The sequence below is a fragment of the Nanorana parkeri genome, unplaced genomic scaffold (genome assembly GCF_000935625.1).
Source record: "Nanorana parkeri isolate BGI_ZX_2015 unplaced genomic scaffold, ASM93562v1 scaffold80, whole genome shotgun sequence".
NCBI classification, from domain to species: domain Eukaryota; kingdom Metazoa; phylum Chordata; class Amphibia; order Anura; family Dicroglossidae; genus Nanorana; species Nanorana parkeri.
This window is the reverse complement of record NW_017306348.1, coordinates 1,974,810-1,993,893: the sequence shown is the minus strand read 5'-3', so window position 1 is coordinate 1,993,893 and position 19,084 is coordinate 1,974,810. Positions and strand designations below refer to the sequence as shown.

The window sequence follows — 19,084 nt, the reverse complement described above, 5'->3', positions numbered from 1 at the left end:
GGGGGGGGGGGGGCCCTTTCTGGTTTCTTGCACCGGGGCCCTGAAGATTCTAGTTACGCCTCTGGCTGCACGCAAGTACATGTGGTTACATGCACACCCGAACTTGCGCATTTGTGCGGATCCAGGTGCCTGCACTTGGATGCAGACATTGTGTGTCCATTGCGAACAACTAAACCTGCACAGATGTGCAGATTCGGGTATGCATGTAACTGCGTGTAACTGTGTGAGGCTGCATTCTCCAATAGGGAGGCACAGGCTGCTGCACACAATAACATGCAACACCTGTCCCTTCCGGGATCGGGACCTTGCTCGTGCACACAGATGTGAATGAGCCATAAGGGTCTATTTATAAAAACTTGGCACAGCTTATTCGTCCAGCGAAATTGCATGTACATTTGCTCTGTGTGAGTTAACTAAATCAAGTGTATTGTTTCTTCGGATCAAATGTTCTTCAATAGCTTCAGTCATACAGAACAGTAAATGAGGAAAATACTGCATTGTGACCACTAGAGGGAGCTGAGGATCTTAGGAAATAAATGTTAGTAAGGAGCTACAGTGGCCACTGATTACTAATCTGCAGTGCAGGAACAGGACAGGTATGGATTCAGAGATAATCAATTACATGTGCCTCTAATTTCAGGGGTGGATCTGGAAATCTGGGCACATGAACATTCCTATGAGAGGCTCTGGCCTGTATATGACAACAAGGTAAGAATTCCAAACTCCAATTCTGAGCCTCTAGTATATTAACATGCCTATCATATGCATTTGCCTGAACCATAAAAGACATCATATTGCCAGTCTAGTGAAACTCCACCCAGAAGCTCACATACATCATCCAAAAACCCCCAAACTGTGCCAAGTATTGGTGGCGTGTCACCTCCTCGTCCAGCCGAACACAAGATAAGTCCTGGCAAATATTGATTCTATTCATTTATATAGCTCCAAATATGTTCACTGAGCTTTTCAGGCTATTCACATATTCATTTCAATATTAATCAAGACACATTTGAGAATCTACATTACAATGGAACTGATCTAAAAAAAATTAAGATCTGCTAAGTTATAGGGAACATTTAGAAATGTTAAGCAATACCCTGAAAATGCACCTTTGCCTTGACTTCCTCCTGAAAAATAGCAACGCACTACCTGATATTTAAGGGTGTCTGGGCATTCCTGTGCCTATATTCTCATAGTGGTATATCTGCAGTGTGAGATCTCAGGCACTGCTGCCTCTGAGTGCTACTCTCAGGAGATCTGGAGTGAGATTTGACGATGTCCCTACTGAGCTTCTCACTGTTCTTGCTGGAGGCTCTGGCAAAGCCCTGCTGGGCATCTCCATACAGAGACACAGTGCAGAACAAGTCATGGTAAGTCAGCAGGCAAATACTGTGACTAATCCTTCTGCTTTTAGGCACACGTTTCAGAGTTTAGTTCGTCTTTAAAGGAATTTGATTAAAATAGCAGTTTTTGGACTGTAGGAGGAAACTGGAGCACCACAAAGAAAACCCACACAGTCAGGCGTACCTGATGGTTTCTGAAATTAGGACACAGTGCTGCAAGACAGATGTGCTAACCACATTCTGAGTGTTGATTGTATAGTGAGCTCATTGTAAGTGTGAATGAACATGAAGGTTACAGGTATGTTAGTTGTCAGCTTCTGAAGCAGTTCCATATTTTAATACAAGTCTTATACTTAGAGGCTTAAGCTGGCCATACATGCAAATTTCAGCCGGTTCTTGATGAACCAGCCGGAATTTGCACAGTGGGTTCCACTGTCAGCACCCTTTCAATCGACATCCTTTGATCAGCTGATTGAAGCAGCCAGTCGGAAATTCCGCCGCCTCTGTTCAGGCATTCTGACAGCAGCAATACAATTCAAACAGCGGGGGATTCCTCGATTAGCGCTTGTAAGCACTGAGGGAGGAATCTGTAATAGTTTCTTTGTTCAACCCCCGGGTTGAACAAAGAAAATATTAAATTGTATAGTTAGCTTAAGCTTACCTTTTAGACTAAAGGTAGGTAAACTCTGGTCCTCCAGCTGTGCTGAAACTTCAAATCCCATCATGCATCTGCCTCTAGGAGTCATGCCAGGTCTTGCAATGCCTAATAGGATTTATAGTCCCACAACAGCTGCAGGGCCTACCCCTGTTTTAGGACATGTTTCATATTACACCCATATTCAGTGTGTAGCATACACTGAGTGGCCAGATTATTATGACCACCTGACGTTTGTAGGCAAATTAGCTATAATTAGCTATAATTTCGCACTGAAGTTGCTAGAGGGCCAGACCATTATAAATAGGGAAGCAGGTTGTTTACCACGACAGTAGAAGTGATTTTTTTCTGAAGATACGGGGAAACAACGCGATGTAACAGCCTTTGAACGTGGGATGATTGTTGGCGCTCGGAGCCATGGATCGAGTATCAGCAAAACAGCAGAATTCGTGAAATGTTCAAGAGCAGCTGTTGTTAAAGTGTTTAAAGACTGGACTGTCAGCCGAGAATCTGGGTCTGAACGTGCGAATTGTGGCCGTCAGCGACTAGTCAATGTTAGGGCAGAATGGAGAGTGGCAAGACTGGTGCAAGACAACAGAAGGGCAACAGTGCAGTGTCAGATTCCTCACATCACCTTTCAAAATCTTGTGGAGTCGCGAGGCGGCCCAACGAAGTCATCTTGTGGAGTCATCTCGTGGCCCAACGCAGTACTGATGGGGTGGTCATAATAATCTAACCACTCAGTGTATACCCTCCTTACCTCAATCGCGGTGTTCTTCTCACCACAGCTCCTCTTTCCGCCCACACAGACCCATCATCCATTCACTGATCCTTTGACAGGATCTATGAATAGAGAAATGACAAGTCCCATCAGCCATTGCTGAGGGACTTTATGTTCTCAATAGAATACAAGTCTGGTAATGTCATCACACCTTGTAATCGAATAATTCTGCAGGAGCCAGAGCATTGCACCCGGGAGCCACTGATTGTGGTTGCAATGCTTTACTGGCTCCAATGCAAAAAAAGAATGAATGCACATTTTTTCCCTTTATGAATATGTTTTGTTTTTTTTTAAACATGGACTTTACCTTTAACCTCTTGCCGTCCGCCCGTAGTAAAAAAACGGACGGACGGCAAGAGGAAATTTTTTTCTGCTCGCGCGCGCCCCCTAGCGGGCACGCACGGGCAGAAAAGACCCGTCCAATGACCCCTCACCTTGATTCCCGGGATCCGCTGCCCCATCTTGGATCCCGGGACCGGCTCCGAGGGCGTCAGGAGGAGGAGGACGGGAGATCAGCTCCTTGCTGATCTCCGTCCGGGCTGTGAATGCAGAAGTGATGTGTATTACATCACTTCCGCATTCACCTGTCAGTCATCTGGCTGCTATTGCCAGAGAGAAGAAGCTGATAAAGCAGATCTCTGCTTCATCAGCTTCTTTTGGGGTCCATAGGTGATATTAGGGGTCCTAGAGACCCCTAATATCTCCATAAAGAGGACCTGTCAGTGTGCCTTTGCTATTATATAGGGGGTTGTTATCCCCCTACATAATAGCAATAACAATAAGTGCAAAAAAAAAATATAAATAAAAAAAAATAAAAGTAACACATAAAAAAATAAAATAAAATAAAAGTCACATATAAAAAAGGGGAAAAAACCCCCCCAAAATGTTTAACTCCCCCACCCCCACGTTTACGCGCCTATAAACGTAAATACGCGTCCGGTGCCCCAGCGCGCAAAAATTACAATTGCGCTACACATGTTACATATCGCCGCGAACGTCGCAGTGAGAGCAATCATTTTAGGGCCATCAATCACTGATAACACTAAACTGATGAGCGGTAACAGCTTTTAAAGCGTCGCCTATGGCCAATTTTGGGTATTATCGTTTTTTGAGGTTTCGCGCGCGCACGCAATTTTAAAGCTTGACATGTTTAGTGTCTTTTTACCCGACGTGACCCCATCTTTTATATTTTACCAAAAAATTGGGTAATAATAAATGTTTTATCATTTAATATAGGGGAAACTGTTTTTTTTTTTTAAATTTCGGTAATTTTTCCTTAATATAGTAAAAAAATAAAACCCCCAGTGGTGAATAAATACCACCAAAAGAAAGCTCTATCTGTCCCCAAAAAAGGGTATAAAATTAATTTCAGTACAGCGCTGCATGACGGAATAAATGTCAGTTAAAGTACCGCAGCGCTGAATACTGAAAAACGGCCTGGATGGGAAGGGGGTTTAACACCGCGGATGTCAACTGGTTAATCAAAGTGAGGGGAAATCCCCTCTTAGAAGGTGTCCCTTTCAGAAGATCTCACCTCTGACACTGACAACTGTAAAAAATTGATTTTCCCATTACTTTTTGTCTTGGTGACAATAAATAATGAGGATCAACCTCCACAGTGGTGACACGGACAGCAATGAAAGCTTCTCTACTACATCCAAAACTAAAAATACAATTTTGGCCAGACTACACATTATTGATTTTAGCCAACAAATTGCAAACTCATTTTTTAGGAAAATACTCTACTACTGGCACCTTCTCTTTGAGGTCTCTCTGGGCTGGGTTTCTTTGAAGACTTGCCAATGGTCAGACTCTTGTCCCTGCACTTGGAGAGGGATCCACCATATATAGTAGCAGTCATTCACAGAATCATTAGACCTCTTGCATACAAACGAAAGGAAAAAGTCTGTGTAGCAAACAGTCCAGCTCTCATTTTGCTAGTGCAGGTTAGAAATGTTAACATCTGATTGGCTGTTTCGGGGGACAGACACTTTCCTCTGGATTCCGTGTATGAGATCTGTAGCCCAGAGTGTAGATCTTATTCTGATGTGTTTTTGGTTTCAGGTGTATAATGGATCCACTGATGCCCCGTACACCAATCCACGGGCTCCTGTCCACATAACCACAGGGTCTGCTGTGAGTATAATTCTGCAGAGGAACTGAAAATGCTCCAGTGGGAAAGGCTAGACATAAATAAATTGGAAAGTTATCATAATGTTCTTAAAAGAATGGACAGAAAACTACAGATAAATACATTACTGATACAGCAGCAGTAAAGGTCCCACAATTAGTATCAATCAACTTTGTGGGCTACAGCTGTCTTACATGCTTGCTGTCTGCCTTATCAAGGTGTGGTATTCCAACCGTCATTGGTCTAGTTCACACAGACTTGTATACGAGTAGTGTGAACAGTCAGTTTTTACAGAGCAGTGCAGCGATTTTAGGTGGCCATACACTACAACCCTCGCAAGACTTTTGTCTTGCGAGGGTTGTAAAGTAATTAAAAAAACGTACGATCTGCCCATCTTGGACAGGCAGATCGTACCTGCGATCATCGCAAGCCGGCCCCCCTGAGGAGCGGGCTTCCGATGACTGCAATGAGGGGCGGGCTTCCGATGACTGCAAACGGGCAGTGTGCGCGTGCGCACACCGGCCCGTTCGGCAGTTGTCGAACAAGCAGGCCACTAACCTGCCGAGAATCGTACGATTCTCTGCGGGTTTTCCAGCCTGCTTGTTCGACGGAAGACGTGCGACCGTACAGTAGAAACGGTCGCACGCCTTCCATACACTTTGCGATTATCGTACGATCGCGGAATTTCCTACGATTCTCGTGCAATAATCGTACAGTGTATGGGCACCTTTTGGCATGCGTTGTTGAGCTTAATAAAGCACCTTTCAACTCCAGTTTGGGAATGGTAAACACAGATCTTAATGGGAGTGCTGACCGTCACTTTAAAAAAGTTGCTAGTAGCAGGGCCGGATTTCCATTTCGGGCACCTGTAGGCAAGAATGGAAATCTGTTTAGACTGAGCCAGTGCCCTTACCTATCCACCGGCTTTCACATATGCAGAAAAGGTCCACCGCAGCATCACTTAAGTCCCTAAACCCCTGTCCGCATCAGACAGGCAATTTCCAGGGCAGCCTTAGGCAGCACTGGGGTCCTTCCTCTGCGTTTGCGGAAGCCAGCGGTTTCTGTAGGCGCCACTGCTCTTGGAGCAGTAGGGTGCATTTTATGCAGAATGCACCCTCCTTGCTATTGTCAGTGTTAATCTTGACACAACACCAGGAATTAGGCAGAGTAGGTACCTGCACGACTCCCTTCTATGGCGGGCACCTGTAGGCACGTGCCTATTCTGCCTTATGGTAAATCCGCACACAGCTGATTTTAGTAAGCTTCAGCAAATTTGAAGCTTGTTGAAAGGCTGTTGAATCTTGTTGGCAGTTTGATTAAAGTGACAGTCAGCACCCCCATTAAGATCTGTGTTTAATTCAAACTTAACTCCAAATTGGAGCTGAAGGGTGCTTCATAGGCTTCGACAAAGCTGTGTGACGCTTGCTGAAAACTTTGTGAAGGCTTTTCAAAACTTGCCAGAAATGTGGTGTTCACACTACTCTTATACAACCTAAGGTCCATGTGAACTAGACTGAAGGCACTCATAGTACCACGCACGCACCACGGTCAGAGTCAAATAATCTAGAAGGGTCCCCGCATGAAGTTCGCTTGTGCCAGGATGGGCAGATATTTCCCTTACAGATGCTTTCAGGGAGATAGCTGCTCATCTATAGCTAACCTAAGCTTAGGGAAGAGAGTTAACAGACTGTCAGAGAGGAGGGGGGACAAAATTAAACTACAGCTATAAAGTGCATATACCTGTGATAAAAGAAGTGGAGGTGCATATACCTGCAGCAGCCTAAAATCCTTCTTATCACCACCAAATCCCAGGTCGTTCTGATAGGTACAGCTTTGGTACTTTCTACAGAAGCTTTCTTGTTTTTTTCAACCTCCTGCACATTCCTATCATATAGTGAGTAAGGTTGTCCATCACAGTGATTGGCCAGTAAGAATATTTGGCAGTGGTCGAAGCATTGTCTGTCATAGTGGTCTCAGATCAGGAGGGTTCAGGAGGCTATCGCAGGGTTGTGCACCCCTAACTGCCTGCACTTAATACCTGCACTATTCACAGCTTCTCTTTAGGGCTAGATGTTAGTTGCAGGGTGGATGAGGGTGTTTTCAAGCAAATTTGTAAACGGTATAAAGCATGCAAGAGGATCTCCACAAACCATATTAATATATCATGCTCTGTATTTTTTTCCTTTTTTTTTAATCCCAGGGCTGTAATGAGAGGCTGGATCCATTCTTTCCTCTATATCGGGAGTGGAGTGCAGTAAGGATTGAAGATTATGGCTACACTCGAATCCATATTTCCAACAGGACTCACATACACATTCAGCAAGTGTCTGATGATCAGGTACATGCACTTCGTAGTATTTGTACATTGCAGAACAAAATTTGCTCACTAGATAAAAGTGATCGTGACAACTCAAGAACTAGACATGATAACTCAAACTATTCCCACTTAGCATGTCAATCCACATTACCATTTATGATCCAGTTCTCTGCCATTTTCTTGTAAGACCACTGGGGCCCACTGTGTCATCGAGACTAAAGGATGATGTTTTTTTCTAGCACTATTGCTGTACTTTATAATAGTATCAGATACACTAAATGAGAATTTGGAAAATGCTACTCACTTGGCTGTCATGCTGGTCTTTGTTTATGGGTTTCCACCAAGTGTCATGGTTTCCTTCTCAGCTCAAAAACCTACTGGAAGGTTAATTGGCTTCTGACTAAAGCAGGAGGTTTTACTGCCTTCATTGCTACCTGGCCCTAAACAAATAGCCATCTGCTGCAACAAAACATTATTGCCTGATGCACTCAGTAGAGCAGGGATTTCTAGAGAACTTATCACTTACCCATTCCTTCTAGCCTGTAAGCTTTCATGAGCCTAGGCCCTCCTAGCCCTTTTGTATTGTATTGTAACATTATTGATACATTGCCTTCAAATCAGATCCTAGGCCCAGGCTGTATAGAGGGCCCTCAACTTTTCATTACGTGTACTGTACATTACTGGCCGCAGAAGCTGGGGCGTTTGACAGTCAAATGACAAGGTGCATGGCTTAGTACCACTACCAGGACTGGGCCAAGGGGTAGGCAGAAGAGGCGGCTGCCTTGGGTGCTTCAGCAAAAGGGGAGGTGCAGAATGGGTAGGACCTGTAAGCTATGTAGTTGAAGTAGTCCACAGCTAATGGGGGGGGCACAGTGTGTCTTTTTTGCCTGTGCAAATTACCTTGTCCCATCACTGCTTATTAAACAAAGGGTCTGGGCTTAAAGTGACATTAAACTCAGGAGTTAAACCTTAAAAATGCATTCAGGTACCATATTAACAAAAATTTAACTTATCTGTGTATCACTCATTTGTAAATCCTCAGATCATCTCTGAATAGGTGCCAACGCTATCCTTCCTTCTGGGGGGTGGCTACTTTTGTTCCCCATGGTCCATGTGTGTGTTGTAAAGTAGTCACCGCTCCAAGCTCGCTCTAGTGACTAATTTGTACTTAGACTGTAGTCCATCATGGGAGTGAGCTTGGAGCGGTGACTGCTTTACAACACACACAGGGACCATGGGGAATAAAAGTAGCCACCCTCCAGAAGGAAGGACATTGTCAGCACAATTCAGAGATGATTTGAGGATCTACAGCCGAGTGATACACAAATTAGATACATTTTTGTTAATAGTTAAGTACCTGAATACATTTTTAAGGTTTAACTCCTGAATTTAGTGTCACTTTAAACTTGACTTGGTGAAACTGCAAGGGCCCTGTAATCAGCCTCGGCCTAGGATCTATGGTCTTCCCCAGGCACAAAGGAACTGATATTATGACAAGTAAAGGTAATGAAAGAGAACTTCTAAGGATAGAAATATGGGAACTGCCATTGCTCACTTGTTTTTAGAGGAGCAGGTTTCATGGTTGTCGTAATCCTTGGTGAGTCATTGACCTGGAACAGTCGAGAGATTGAAACATCTGACCTGCATATGTTTGTGTACAGTGAGCAAGTAATTAGGAAGGGATAAATATGACAACTCTTGGGTACTTCCAGAGTCTTTAAATTGATTCAATATGGGGAAATGTGCATGTATTGCAGAGATGTGCTGCATATGTTTTTCTTTTAATGTTGTCCTGTCTCACAATTTAATATGAAGCCCAAATTGTACATGTATGCAAACATTTAATGTGTTTCTGTTTTCCCCTAGAATGGACAGATCGTGGATGATATATGGCTGATTAAGGACCAGCGCTGAATAAGCGGATATTTCTGAACTATAGCAGACCTCCCATAACTCTACATATGAACCCAGCCCTCTAGTTCCCTGGTGCCCAGAATGCGGCCCTTTGGCACATATTGTGCGACCCTCGTGGGCCCCTGCAAACACTACTCTGTATTCTCCTGACCTAGGTACTTGCTTAAACCATCTAAAGAAAAAAAAACCTGTAGATTGGCTTCTAGTAGTTAAATGATTTGATTAATTTTTTTCCTCTGATCTTTTATAATTGATCTTGCTTAGAGAAACAGAAAATGTCGCTTATACATTTTATAACTGGGCTGTAGGGAGCACAAATTTGGAAGCACTGATTTGCAAAGGGGCTGTAATAGCCGTGATTTCTAGCAGCCTCATGTAATGCGTCTCCAGCCTATGACTGTGTCCTGAAGCATGTTCCATGTCTGTAACAACCCCCATAGAATGAATACAGCCTTTGACCATCTCCTTTTGCATGTATGTAGTCTGAAAGCTTTCTGAAGCATCACATTCTCTAAATATTATGTGCACCCCTCTGGTGATGTTTGGGGCCACGCTTGAAGCCCTCTATATCAAGAAAGTTGACCTTCACTGCACTAGATCAATGAGTGAGACTCATCCCCAGAACGACGTCTCCCACATTCTACCTCTTAGGAATGATCACATGTTGCCTGTGATTCTGCTGCTAATTATGATACGCTATGTGACTCATTGTACTAAACTCATGTATATGTTGTACTGGGGAGAATCTCAGACTGAAAGCACGATAAGCCACAGATAACATCAACATTCTGTAGTACACTTGGTTGGGGTCACGTTAGAAGTTTTATTTTTTTGTCAAAAAGAAAGAACGCTATGATCAGTATTCGCAGCTCAAGGAGTGTCCGGGTCAGCTGACTCTCAGCAGGATGTGTTTCCCTTGGCAGATACTCCAGTCATCATTTCAGGCCTTCTTTATGGATGAAACAGTGTCAATGACTTAATACACTATTTAAAGGGGATTTCCACGTGCTGGAATATCCCACCCTGCCTGGGACCCTCCCTGTTGTATCACAGGTAGGATTGTTCTTATATAACTGGCTAACAGAATCCTTCTTGCTGACTTTACTAATCGCCAGGGTGGTATAAAAAGCAGTCCAAAGTATTTATATATCAACGGTAATAGCTGTGCCAACTATTGAATTTAAAAGAGAACTATGAGGTGTGTGATTTTCACTCATCCTCATAGTTCGAGCCAACGTGACAGTGAAACAGTCACACGTCGGCTTTATAGATTGGGAAGTGAGTGAACGCATACTGTTGTTTGCTCACTTCTCGATCATCTCCCTGGAGAGAGCCGTGACTGTCAGTCACCACTCCCCGCAGGGATTCCCCCACTTCCCTCTCCGATCCACCAGCGGTGTGTGAAGGAACGGATGGGGCGGGCACATCTGGTTCTGCTTCTAGATAGCAGAGCCAGCTGTCACTCATGCAGCTGGGTGGATCTCGACAGCATTGTCGGCTGTAGCTCGCTATATACTGAGCTTTGGGTCACGGGAGGACGCTAGTATATGTCCTCCTGTGAACCTTAAGAAAACTATGCGATAAAAAGGTTACCCCATAGTTCTCTTTTAAGGGAAATATTAGGAAACTGTTAAAAATAAGTAAAAAATATAACCCCCCCCCCATCACATTCTGAAAATGATTATAGGTGGATGATACTAAGACATATTCAGATATTTATTGAAGTTATAAGTAAAATACATTTTTCATTTATAATGGATACATAATTGTTTAAACGGGTTTTAAGCTGTAATGTGAGCTGCATTTCTCATACATAGAATCTGTAGTGTCATTTATCTGCCCCCTCTCCTCTTAGCCATTCACAGAATGCCTTGTAGGCTGCTAACCATTCACAAAATACGAGGCATTCAGTGAATGGCCAGGGAAAAAGGGGGGTGGATGAATGGCACCAGGGCTTCCTTGTATGGCTGCACTGGGCTGGAAGTACTGCACTAGCTGCAATGTATCTGCCATAAAGAAAATGATGAATTGTACAGTACAGAGCTGAGATCTACTAATTTTGTACACTTTACTATAAATACTTTTTTTGCACTTAAGAAATGATAAAAATGTCTGTGCCTGAAGTTCCACCTTGACTTCACTCAACCGATCTTATTGCCTGTGGTCTCTTTGAATGTTATGAATGACACCAATGTTATTTGTTTGGAGATGTGTGGTTCAAGGCTTTGAACTGGACAATAACTGAACTGGGCTAGGCTTTCTGAATGTGAATACATGTCTAATATGTAATGACCACATGATCAAAATGTTTTAAATAAATGTTAGAAACTTTACATTTTTGCAACTGTGTAAATAAAAAATTGTAATAATATTATCTGTTGTGTTGATTACATGCTGCTTTGTTAATGCTTGCAAAATGACTGCAACTTAAAAGTAGAGACATTACCAGGACAGGATCAGAATGTTCTGGCACCAGATTGTCAGCAAAGTGTAGTTTTTGGCTATGGGAACGACATGTTTGTTCCTATGTGTGCAGCCCATGTGATCTAATACTCATCCTCGATCCAGCCATCTTCACTGTGCGGCCTTGTTAGGAGCCGCACAGCCTTGCTCCCTCCAGGTCTCTTTCAGCCTGCATATGTGTGTCATGTCCACATTCATTCTTATGGGAAGAGTCGTACTCTGCGGGATCACTGGAATGTAGCTCCTCATAGGATTGAATGATGCTGCGCTGGAGCAAGGATAAAGGTGAATATAAGACCAGGTGGGCTGCACTCAAGGGGTTGCTGCATTCATTCACTTGTACCAGAGGTCCTGTCCTGGGTTTTAACTTCTGGGATTGTATACACAAAGCATAAGGGTTCATTCACACGGGCAAATCGCTTCTCCATGCACACGTTGTGTGTGAACCGGCCGTGATCAGCAGCCAGATTTGTACCCTGTACATACCAATGACTGCTGCTGCCGCTATTCACATGTAACCACTCACAGCCTTGAGTGAAACCCACAGTGCAGAGTGAAAAGAGACGCTTTTCCTGGTAGGCATAAATAAGCCTTTAACCCTTGTAGTGCAGGGGAACCCCAGCGCAGGTGGATTGCAGGGGAACCCCAGCGCAAGTGGATTGCAGGGGAACCCCAGCGCAGATGGATTGCAGGGGCACCCCAGCGCAGGTGGATTGCAGGGGAATCCCAGCGCAGGTGGATTGCAGGGGAACCCCAGCGCAGGTGGATTGCAGGGGAACCCCAGCGCAGGTGGATTGCAGGGGAACCCCAGCGCAGGTGGATTGCAGGGGAACCCCAGCGCAGGTGGATTGCAGGGGAACCCCAGCGCAGGTGGATTGCGGGGGAACCCCAGCGCAGGTGGATTTTTTTTTCTTCTTTTCCCTGGAGATCAGCTTTAACATTTGTGAAAGGTCCCCTTTAGCATCGCTCTTACTATATAAGGCCATAGTCTACTTATGAAGGTCTTTATGTATAACTTTTACCTCTTACTTTATTGTACTTACTGACAAAAACCATATTTATGTGAGACTTCAAAATTACTTTTATTGTAACCTTTCCTTCTTTACAATCTTCTACTTCCCCTTTTCTCACACAATAAAACAATTAGTAAATAAAAATTGGTTAAATATAATTTATTCAACATAAAACAGACTAGATTGTTCTCCCATCAATGAATGCACTGATACCGGTTCTTGGGTATTGAGTACCGATATTTATCTTTCGGTACTCGCCGATACCAGTTCTTCCGCTAGCATGGAGCTGGCTTCCTGGGCAATCAGGAAGCCGGACGGCATGTCATTACCCACCACCCGGCTTCTTGATCGTCCAGGAAGCCGGCTCCATGCTGTTTGGCCGGCTCCATGCTGATTGGCCGGGATGCCGGCTTCCCAGCCAATCAGCATGGAGCTGACTACCCGGCCAATCCGGGAAGCCGGGAGGCGGGCCATTATCTATCAGGAAGCCGGACGGCATGTCATTACCCACCACCCGGCTTCTTGATCGTCCAGGAAGCCGGCTCCATGCTGTTTGGCCGGCTCCATGCTGATTGGCCGGGATGCCGGCTTCCCAGCCAATCAGCATGGAGCTGACTACCCGGCCAATCCGGGAAGCCGGGAGGCGGGCCATTATCCACCGCCCGGCTTCCTGATTGGCCGGGAAGCTGGCTCCATGATGTTTGGCCGGCTCCATGTTCCCTCGCCCAAATACTCGATACCGGCACCGATAGTAGTATCGGTATCGGTGCATCCCTAATCCTGACATACTGTATGTCCTTGGTTTGGAGATGTTAAAGTGTATCTACACCTAAAAACAAAAAGGCAAAATATTGCAGCTTACTGGTCCTTAGATGTGGTAGCTGCATTAGTTTTCTTTTTTTTTCCTTAGCAGGACAATGACCCAAAGAACATGTCAAAAAGCACCCAGAAATGGTTTCAGAGCACTGGACTGGCCAGCAATGAGTCCAGATCAGAACCCCATGGAGCACCTGGCAATCATGTAATACACTTCCTGTTCTAGGATGACAACGCTTACTCACCTTTCTGTATCAGGACAACAGAAAATGATAGGACAACAGAAGCCCCTCCCTCCCATTGTCCATAACAGAGGAGCGTGATTCTGTAGTCCTCAGAGAATAATTTAACTGATAAAAGTCCCCACAAGCAGACAGCACAAAAAGTTATCACTTCACAAGATTTCTGGCAAGATCAACTGGTATTATTTTGATCTTATCAATCAGATATAACAAAGCGCTTTCAATGGTATATATAACAGACCAAAAGAGGAGAAGTTCAATGTTAGGGTTTTACGTACACTTTGATTTAGGATAATGTTCATTTATTGCTGCCAAAGTCGTCACATTGGACTTCAATAGGAACGCTTGAAAAACGCATAAGGGACTTGCAACTTGTGCTTTTCATGTTTGTTTGTTTTTCGCCCAGTAACTTGGTTTTCATTGGCTAAAAAAAAATGTATTATATTAAAAAACATTCAGGCCTGAGGGTACGTTCACACCGGCAGCCGCGCTCAACCACATGGTTGCTGGTGTGCGTGTTCCTGGGCAGTGCTGACACACTCAATCAAGCCGCACCGCACTGTTTTCTGAGGTCTTTTTCATAGAACTTTCTTGAATTGTCACAAGTGACATTTCATTCCGTTATATAGGCAAACCGCGTCTCACTGCAGTGCGCCTAAAAAAGTACTGCATGCAGTACTTTTTTAAGTGTACGCCACTGGAACGCAGTGGTGTGAACCGAACCCATGCATGACAAGGCACGGAAAAAACGGCCAGCGCAGCCCAAAAGCAAGACAAGGCAATTTGCCTTTTCATAGATGGGCTCGGTTCACACCACTGCGTTCCGGTGCGGCATGCAGTAACACAGATGGTGTGAACTGGCCCTGTGAAGGTAACAAATGCAGATGCCATCAGCACTCCAGCACGAAGATTCACCACAGTGCAAATCAACTTCATGAAGACAAGCGCTTTTGGGGTCGCCCAGGGTCCCCTTCATCAGTCAGGATAATGACCTGGCCCTATAACCGAAACGCACGCAAAATGCCTGCACAAAAACTGCAAATACCTCCCCAAAGATGCTCAGCCCCAGTGTCCATGGGGCCTAAGGCCTTATTCACATTGGCGCCATGTACATACATGTGTTTATAGGACATTTCTAAACGCATATAAACACAGTCAATTATTGTAGGGGGTATATTTCACTCTCGCCTGGCTCATTCAGGTTAGCTGCTAGTCCCCATTCGCAATTAAATGCGTTTAAAAACGTTTTTGTAAACGCGTATGCCTGCATCGAATGATTTGCAATGGATCTATTCTCACTTTGCGTTAAGATGCTTTTATCTGCAGTTAGTTTATTTGCGTTTTAAAAAAAAAATAGAAATCAGGTGCCTCTAGGAATCGAATTTCTAGAAACGCACCAAAACACATATACATGTAAACATACGTAAACAAGTGTCATGCCTAATAGATATGTGGATGGGGGGTTGTAAAGGGGTCATAGATATGTGGCGGTGGGGGCGGGAGGGGAATAGTAGTTGTGTACAGCTATTTCATGCTTTTTCTTATAATTAGACAAGTGGATTATAATGGGGAATATTACACTGTAATGTTCCCTATTATAATCTATTTCTCTGATTAAATGATTACAGGTAGGCATGTGATCGATCAAAGTTTGAGACTACGTTAGAATGTGTGACCAGTGACATGGTCACACATTTTAACGTAATCTCGCCCAGTTTTTCGGTGGTGGAATAGGTGAAGAATTCCAACGCTTTCATTTTTTGGTCTAACTGTATTTTATTTTGAAGGCATGTTTAAATACAATTAAATTAAAATGATTAAATCAAAACAATCTAAAATATAAACAATCAACGTCCCCCCCTCAGCGGGCCACGGTAAAATTATCAAACGTTGACCGGTCCGCAGCGATAAAAAGGTTGGGGAGCACTGATTTAAAGCATCTAGAAGCATAAACACAGCATCTTGCCTGACAGATTTCCCTCCGCATATAGAGGACACAAACTCAAGTGGAAAGTGTGAATGTAGCCTTAGGGAAAAGCGGAATCTTTGCGTCCAGGGGCAGATTTGATACTCAGAATGCGTCTAATCGCATGTATGCGCAAGTACATTTAATTGCAGGAGAAGTTGATCTGGAAAGCCTAAAGTTTGCTTATAGTTTCCAGATATTTCCTCGTGTGTTTAAATAAACCACACATATGAGGCTCCAGTGAATGTAGCCAAAGCTGTGAATCTGCTTCACCAGGTGACCCAACATATTTCTGGGGGCTGTCACGTGGTCAGCCACCCTGGGATTCTATCACGTGGTCATAGAGCTCTAAATCATTTCGCACTGACTGAATGTTACTTTTTATGCAGTTTTTATATGTCAGCGAATAAAGAGTTGAATCTGCATTATTTACACCGCCGCCTAGGGGAGCCACAGCCATTTCTCCGTCCATGAGTCACACTGACCTCACCACAATGACTCCTGTGACGGAGACAGCTGACTGCCCTTTACTTTTTCCCATTGGAAAACAATAGTGCGGCTTACGAATCCTCTCCCAACCAATCAGAAGGCCACTTTCCCGTGACAGGCGGCTCGGGACCCTCTTCCACTGGCTGGCACTGCTGCTCGCTGTAATTGCTTTCTCGGCCAATGAGCGCGCTACCTCCAGCTCGGTGGGCGTGTCCGCACACAGCGTACGGCGTTGCCGGGCAGCGGGCGCTGAGGGAGTTCGAAGTCCCCGGATGTTGTAATTCGCAGGATAACATGGCGCCTGGGGCCGGAGGACAGTGAGGAGACGGGAGTTCAGGTAGATGCGGGGAATGGAGGGAAGGACAGAGGGGGGCGGCGGGGGCATTGGTATTGGTATGTCCTTGGTGGCAGGCTGCGTCCTGTGATATGCTGGACTCAGAGGGTGTTCTGGACTGTGCGGTGAGAGGGAGGAAAGTGAGAGGATCGTGTGTGTGTGTGTGTGTGTGTGTGTGTGTGTGTGTGTGTGTGTGTGTCTTCAGCTCACATTTGTTTTACATGCAATAACATCCATAATTGTTTGTGTGTGTGTGTGTGTGTGTGTGTGTGTGTGTGTGTGTGTGTGTGTGTGCACTGTTTTCATGTTCTACTACAGTAGATGGATAGAGGGGTCGGCTGTACTTGCTGTGTGACTGCTGATAAACTATTATTATTCATTGATTTGATTGATGATCACCTATCATTGTCCTGATGATGACGGATCATTAATAGGGTGTCCTGATGATGATGAGGGATCATTGATAGGGCACCCTGATGATGATGATGGATCATTGATAGGGTGTCCTGATGATGGGTCATTAATAGGGAGTCCTGGTGATGATTATGTATCAATAATACAAACTGAAGAGAGAATCTGATTGGTTGCCATGGGCGACTGCTCCAGATTGTGTCTGCTCCAGTTTTGATCAATTTCCCCCCAGAGTGTTGATCTGAGTCCAATACTGACACTTCTCAATAGAGAACAGAGCGGAAAGTTTCTTGAATGTGTATTGTATGACGGCGTAGTCACACCTTGTGTTTGCTACATTGACACATGTTCCATTGTGGCGGCTCGTTCACTTGGCACAGGCTGTCAGCACATCTTACAGCCGGAAATAAAGTACTTGTACTATTCTTGTCAGTGGGGGACACAAAGAACTCACATCTGTACATCATGGCGCACTTCTGCAGGTGCTTGCAGCTCAGGACTGGACACGGAGCCAGGCGGCTGATGCTCCTTCCAAATGACAGCTGGCAGCCAATTTCTCAGGTTTTCTCTAGTTATTGTCAGTGTAGCTGGCTCCAAAAAAATTCTGCTGGCTCCTAAATTAAGGTGCCCATACACACACATACGAATGGTCTTCCGTACGATAATCGATCAGTTGATGGGACACCAACGATTTTTATGACTGTGCTCCTGGTTGAATTTCCTCGACCATTCAGGCTTGAAAACTTTTTTCGAATTTCCGATGAAAATTGATGGATTATTGTCGTTTTCTTCTGGAAAAAAATTGCAGCAAGAACGCAAACGAAAATCCCTTCTGTCCATCTTTTAAATTGGGAGAGTTAGTATTGCTAATGAACGATTTTCGCAATCGACATTGGTCTGTGCATGATGGGGTATACGAGCGGAAAACTAACAAGGGTTTGATGACGGCAAGAAAAAAAAAAATCTTAGCGATAATCGCAGAGTGTATGGCCAGGTTTAGACAGACTGGCTCCTGAATCCCATATTGATTTGTTCGCCCCTGGTTTAGATCTACTGTATATTTGCACTGGGGTGTCAGAATGAATGGTGGTGCACTTTAAGGCCTCATTCACACAGCGTACTGTCGGGCCGTACAGATCCGTGCGGCGTGCAGGGCTGTATCGGGCTGTTCCCGGGAGGGACAGGTGCTGTGTGTGATTGCACACAGCAACCTGTTCTCTATGGGAGGACATGGCTGTACACTCACCCGGGCTACACATCTGCGTGGGTGTCCCTACTCGAACGCAGACAGGATAGATCCTGTTTGCATCCCGCATGGACACCCACACGGATGTGCAGTTCGGGTGTGCGTATGACAGCGTACTGCCGCGTCCTCCCATAGGGAAGAACAGTCTGCTGCGTACAATCACACACAGGAGCTGTCCCTCCCGGATACGGCCGTGCATGACGCACGGATCTGTACGGCCTGACGCTGTGTGAATGAGGCCTAACAGTGGGTTACTGTGTGATATTTTTTTTTTTTTGCATGCATTACCTCAACACAAAGGATTTATTCCAGCAGGAAAGTTGTGACTTCACACGGAAGATTTCGTCACTTTTTATGAAGATCTCACTAAGAAGTGATGCTAACGGGCGTATTGGTTTATGCCGATCTGCCAGCAAGATCCTGAATAAGAACTTGTCCGTGCTGCATGTGAACCTATACAGACGTACACCCCATATAATATATAGGAGACATTCTGTGCATGTGCCGCCACCACATGAATGACAGTTAGGGCTGACAGATAAACAATGAGGTGTAATCAGCAGTGGCAACATTTTTTTAAATGTTGTCCTTGAATAAGCAAAGCCCCTTTCAGGTGGCGGTCCAATCGGGTCATCCTGTCAGTTTTTCAGGTGGATCTGATCAGCAGCCCAATGTAAAGGTGCCCATACACCTGCCGATTATCATACGATAATCGCGGGAAATCCCGAGATCGTGCGATAATCGGCAGGTGTATGGAAGGCGTGCGACCGTTTATACTGTACGGTCGCACGTACGATTGTCAGCGGGTTAGTGGTGTTCTCGGGAGACGAATACCGCACGGACCCGTGCGGCATTGCAGTCATCGGAAGCCCGCCCCTCATCGGAAGCCCGCCCCTCAGCGGGGCGGGCTTGCGATGATTACCCCCAATCTGATTACCCCCAACTCCATCCAGGTCCAGAATG

At 44.9% G+C, this 19,084-nt stretch overlaps 1 protein-coding gene across 1 annotated transcript in view; it reads left to right on the top strand.

Annotated features, from left to right (window-relative positions):
- Positions 1–9,200, top strand: part of ACP7 (acid phosphatase 7, tartrate resistant (putative)) — a 25,824-nt gene extending 16,624 nt beyond the window's left edge. The window contains exons 11-14 of the mRNA XM_018576918.1: positions 641–708; positions 4,844–4,915; positions 7,111–7,248; positions 9,094–9,200. Coding sequence (XP_018432420.1) covers positions 641–708; positions 4,844–4,915; positions 7,111–7,248; positions 9,094–9,141 — 326 coding nt within the window. The 3' untranslated portion in view covers positions 9,142–9,200. The remainder of the gene's footprint in view (positions 1–640; positions 709–4,843; positions 4,916–7,110; positions 7,249–9,093) is intronic.
- The last annotated feature ends 9,884 nt before the right edge of the window (positions 9,201–19,084 follow it).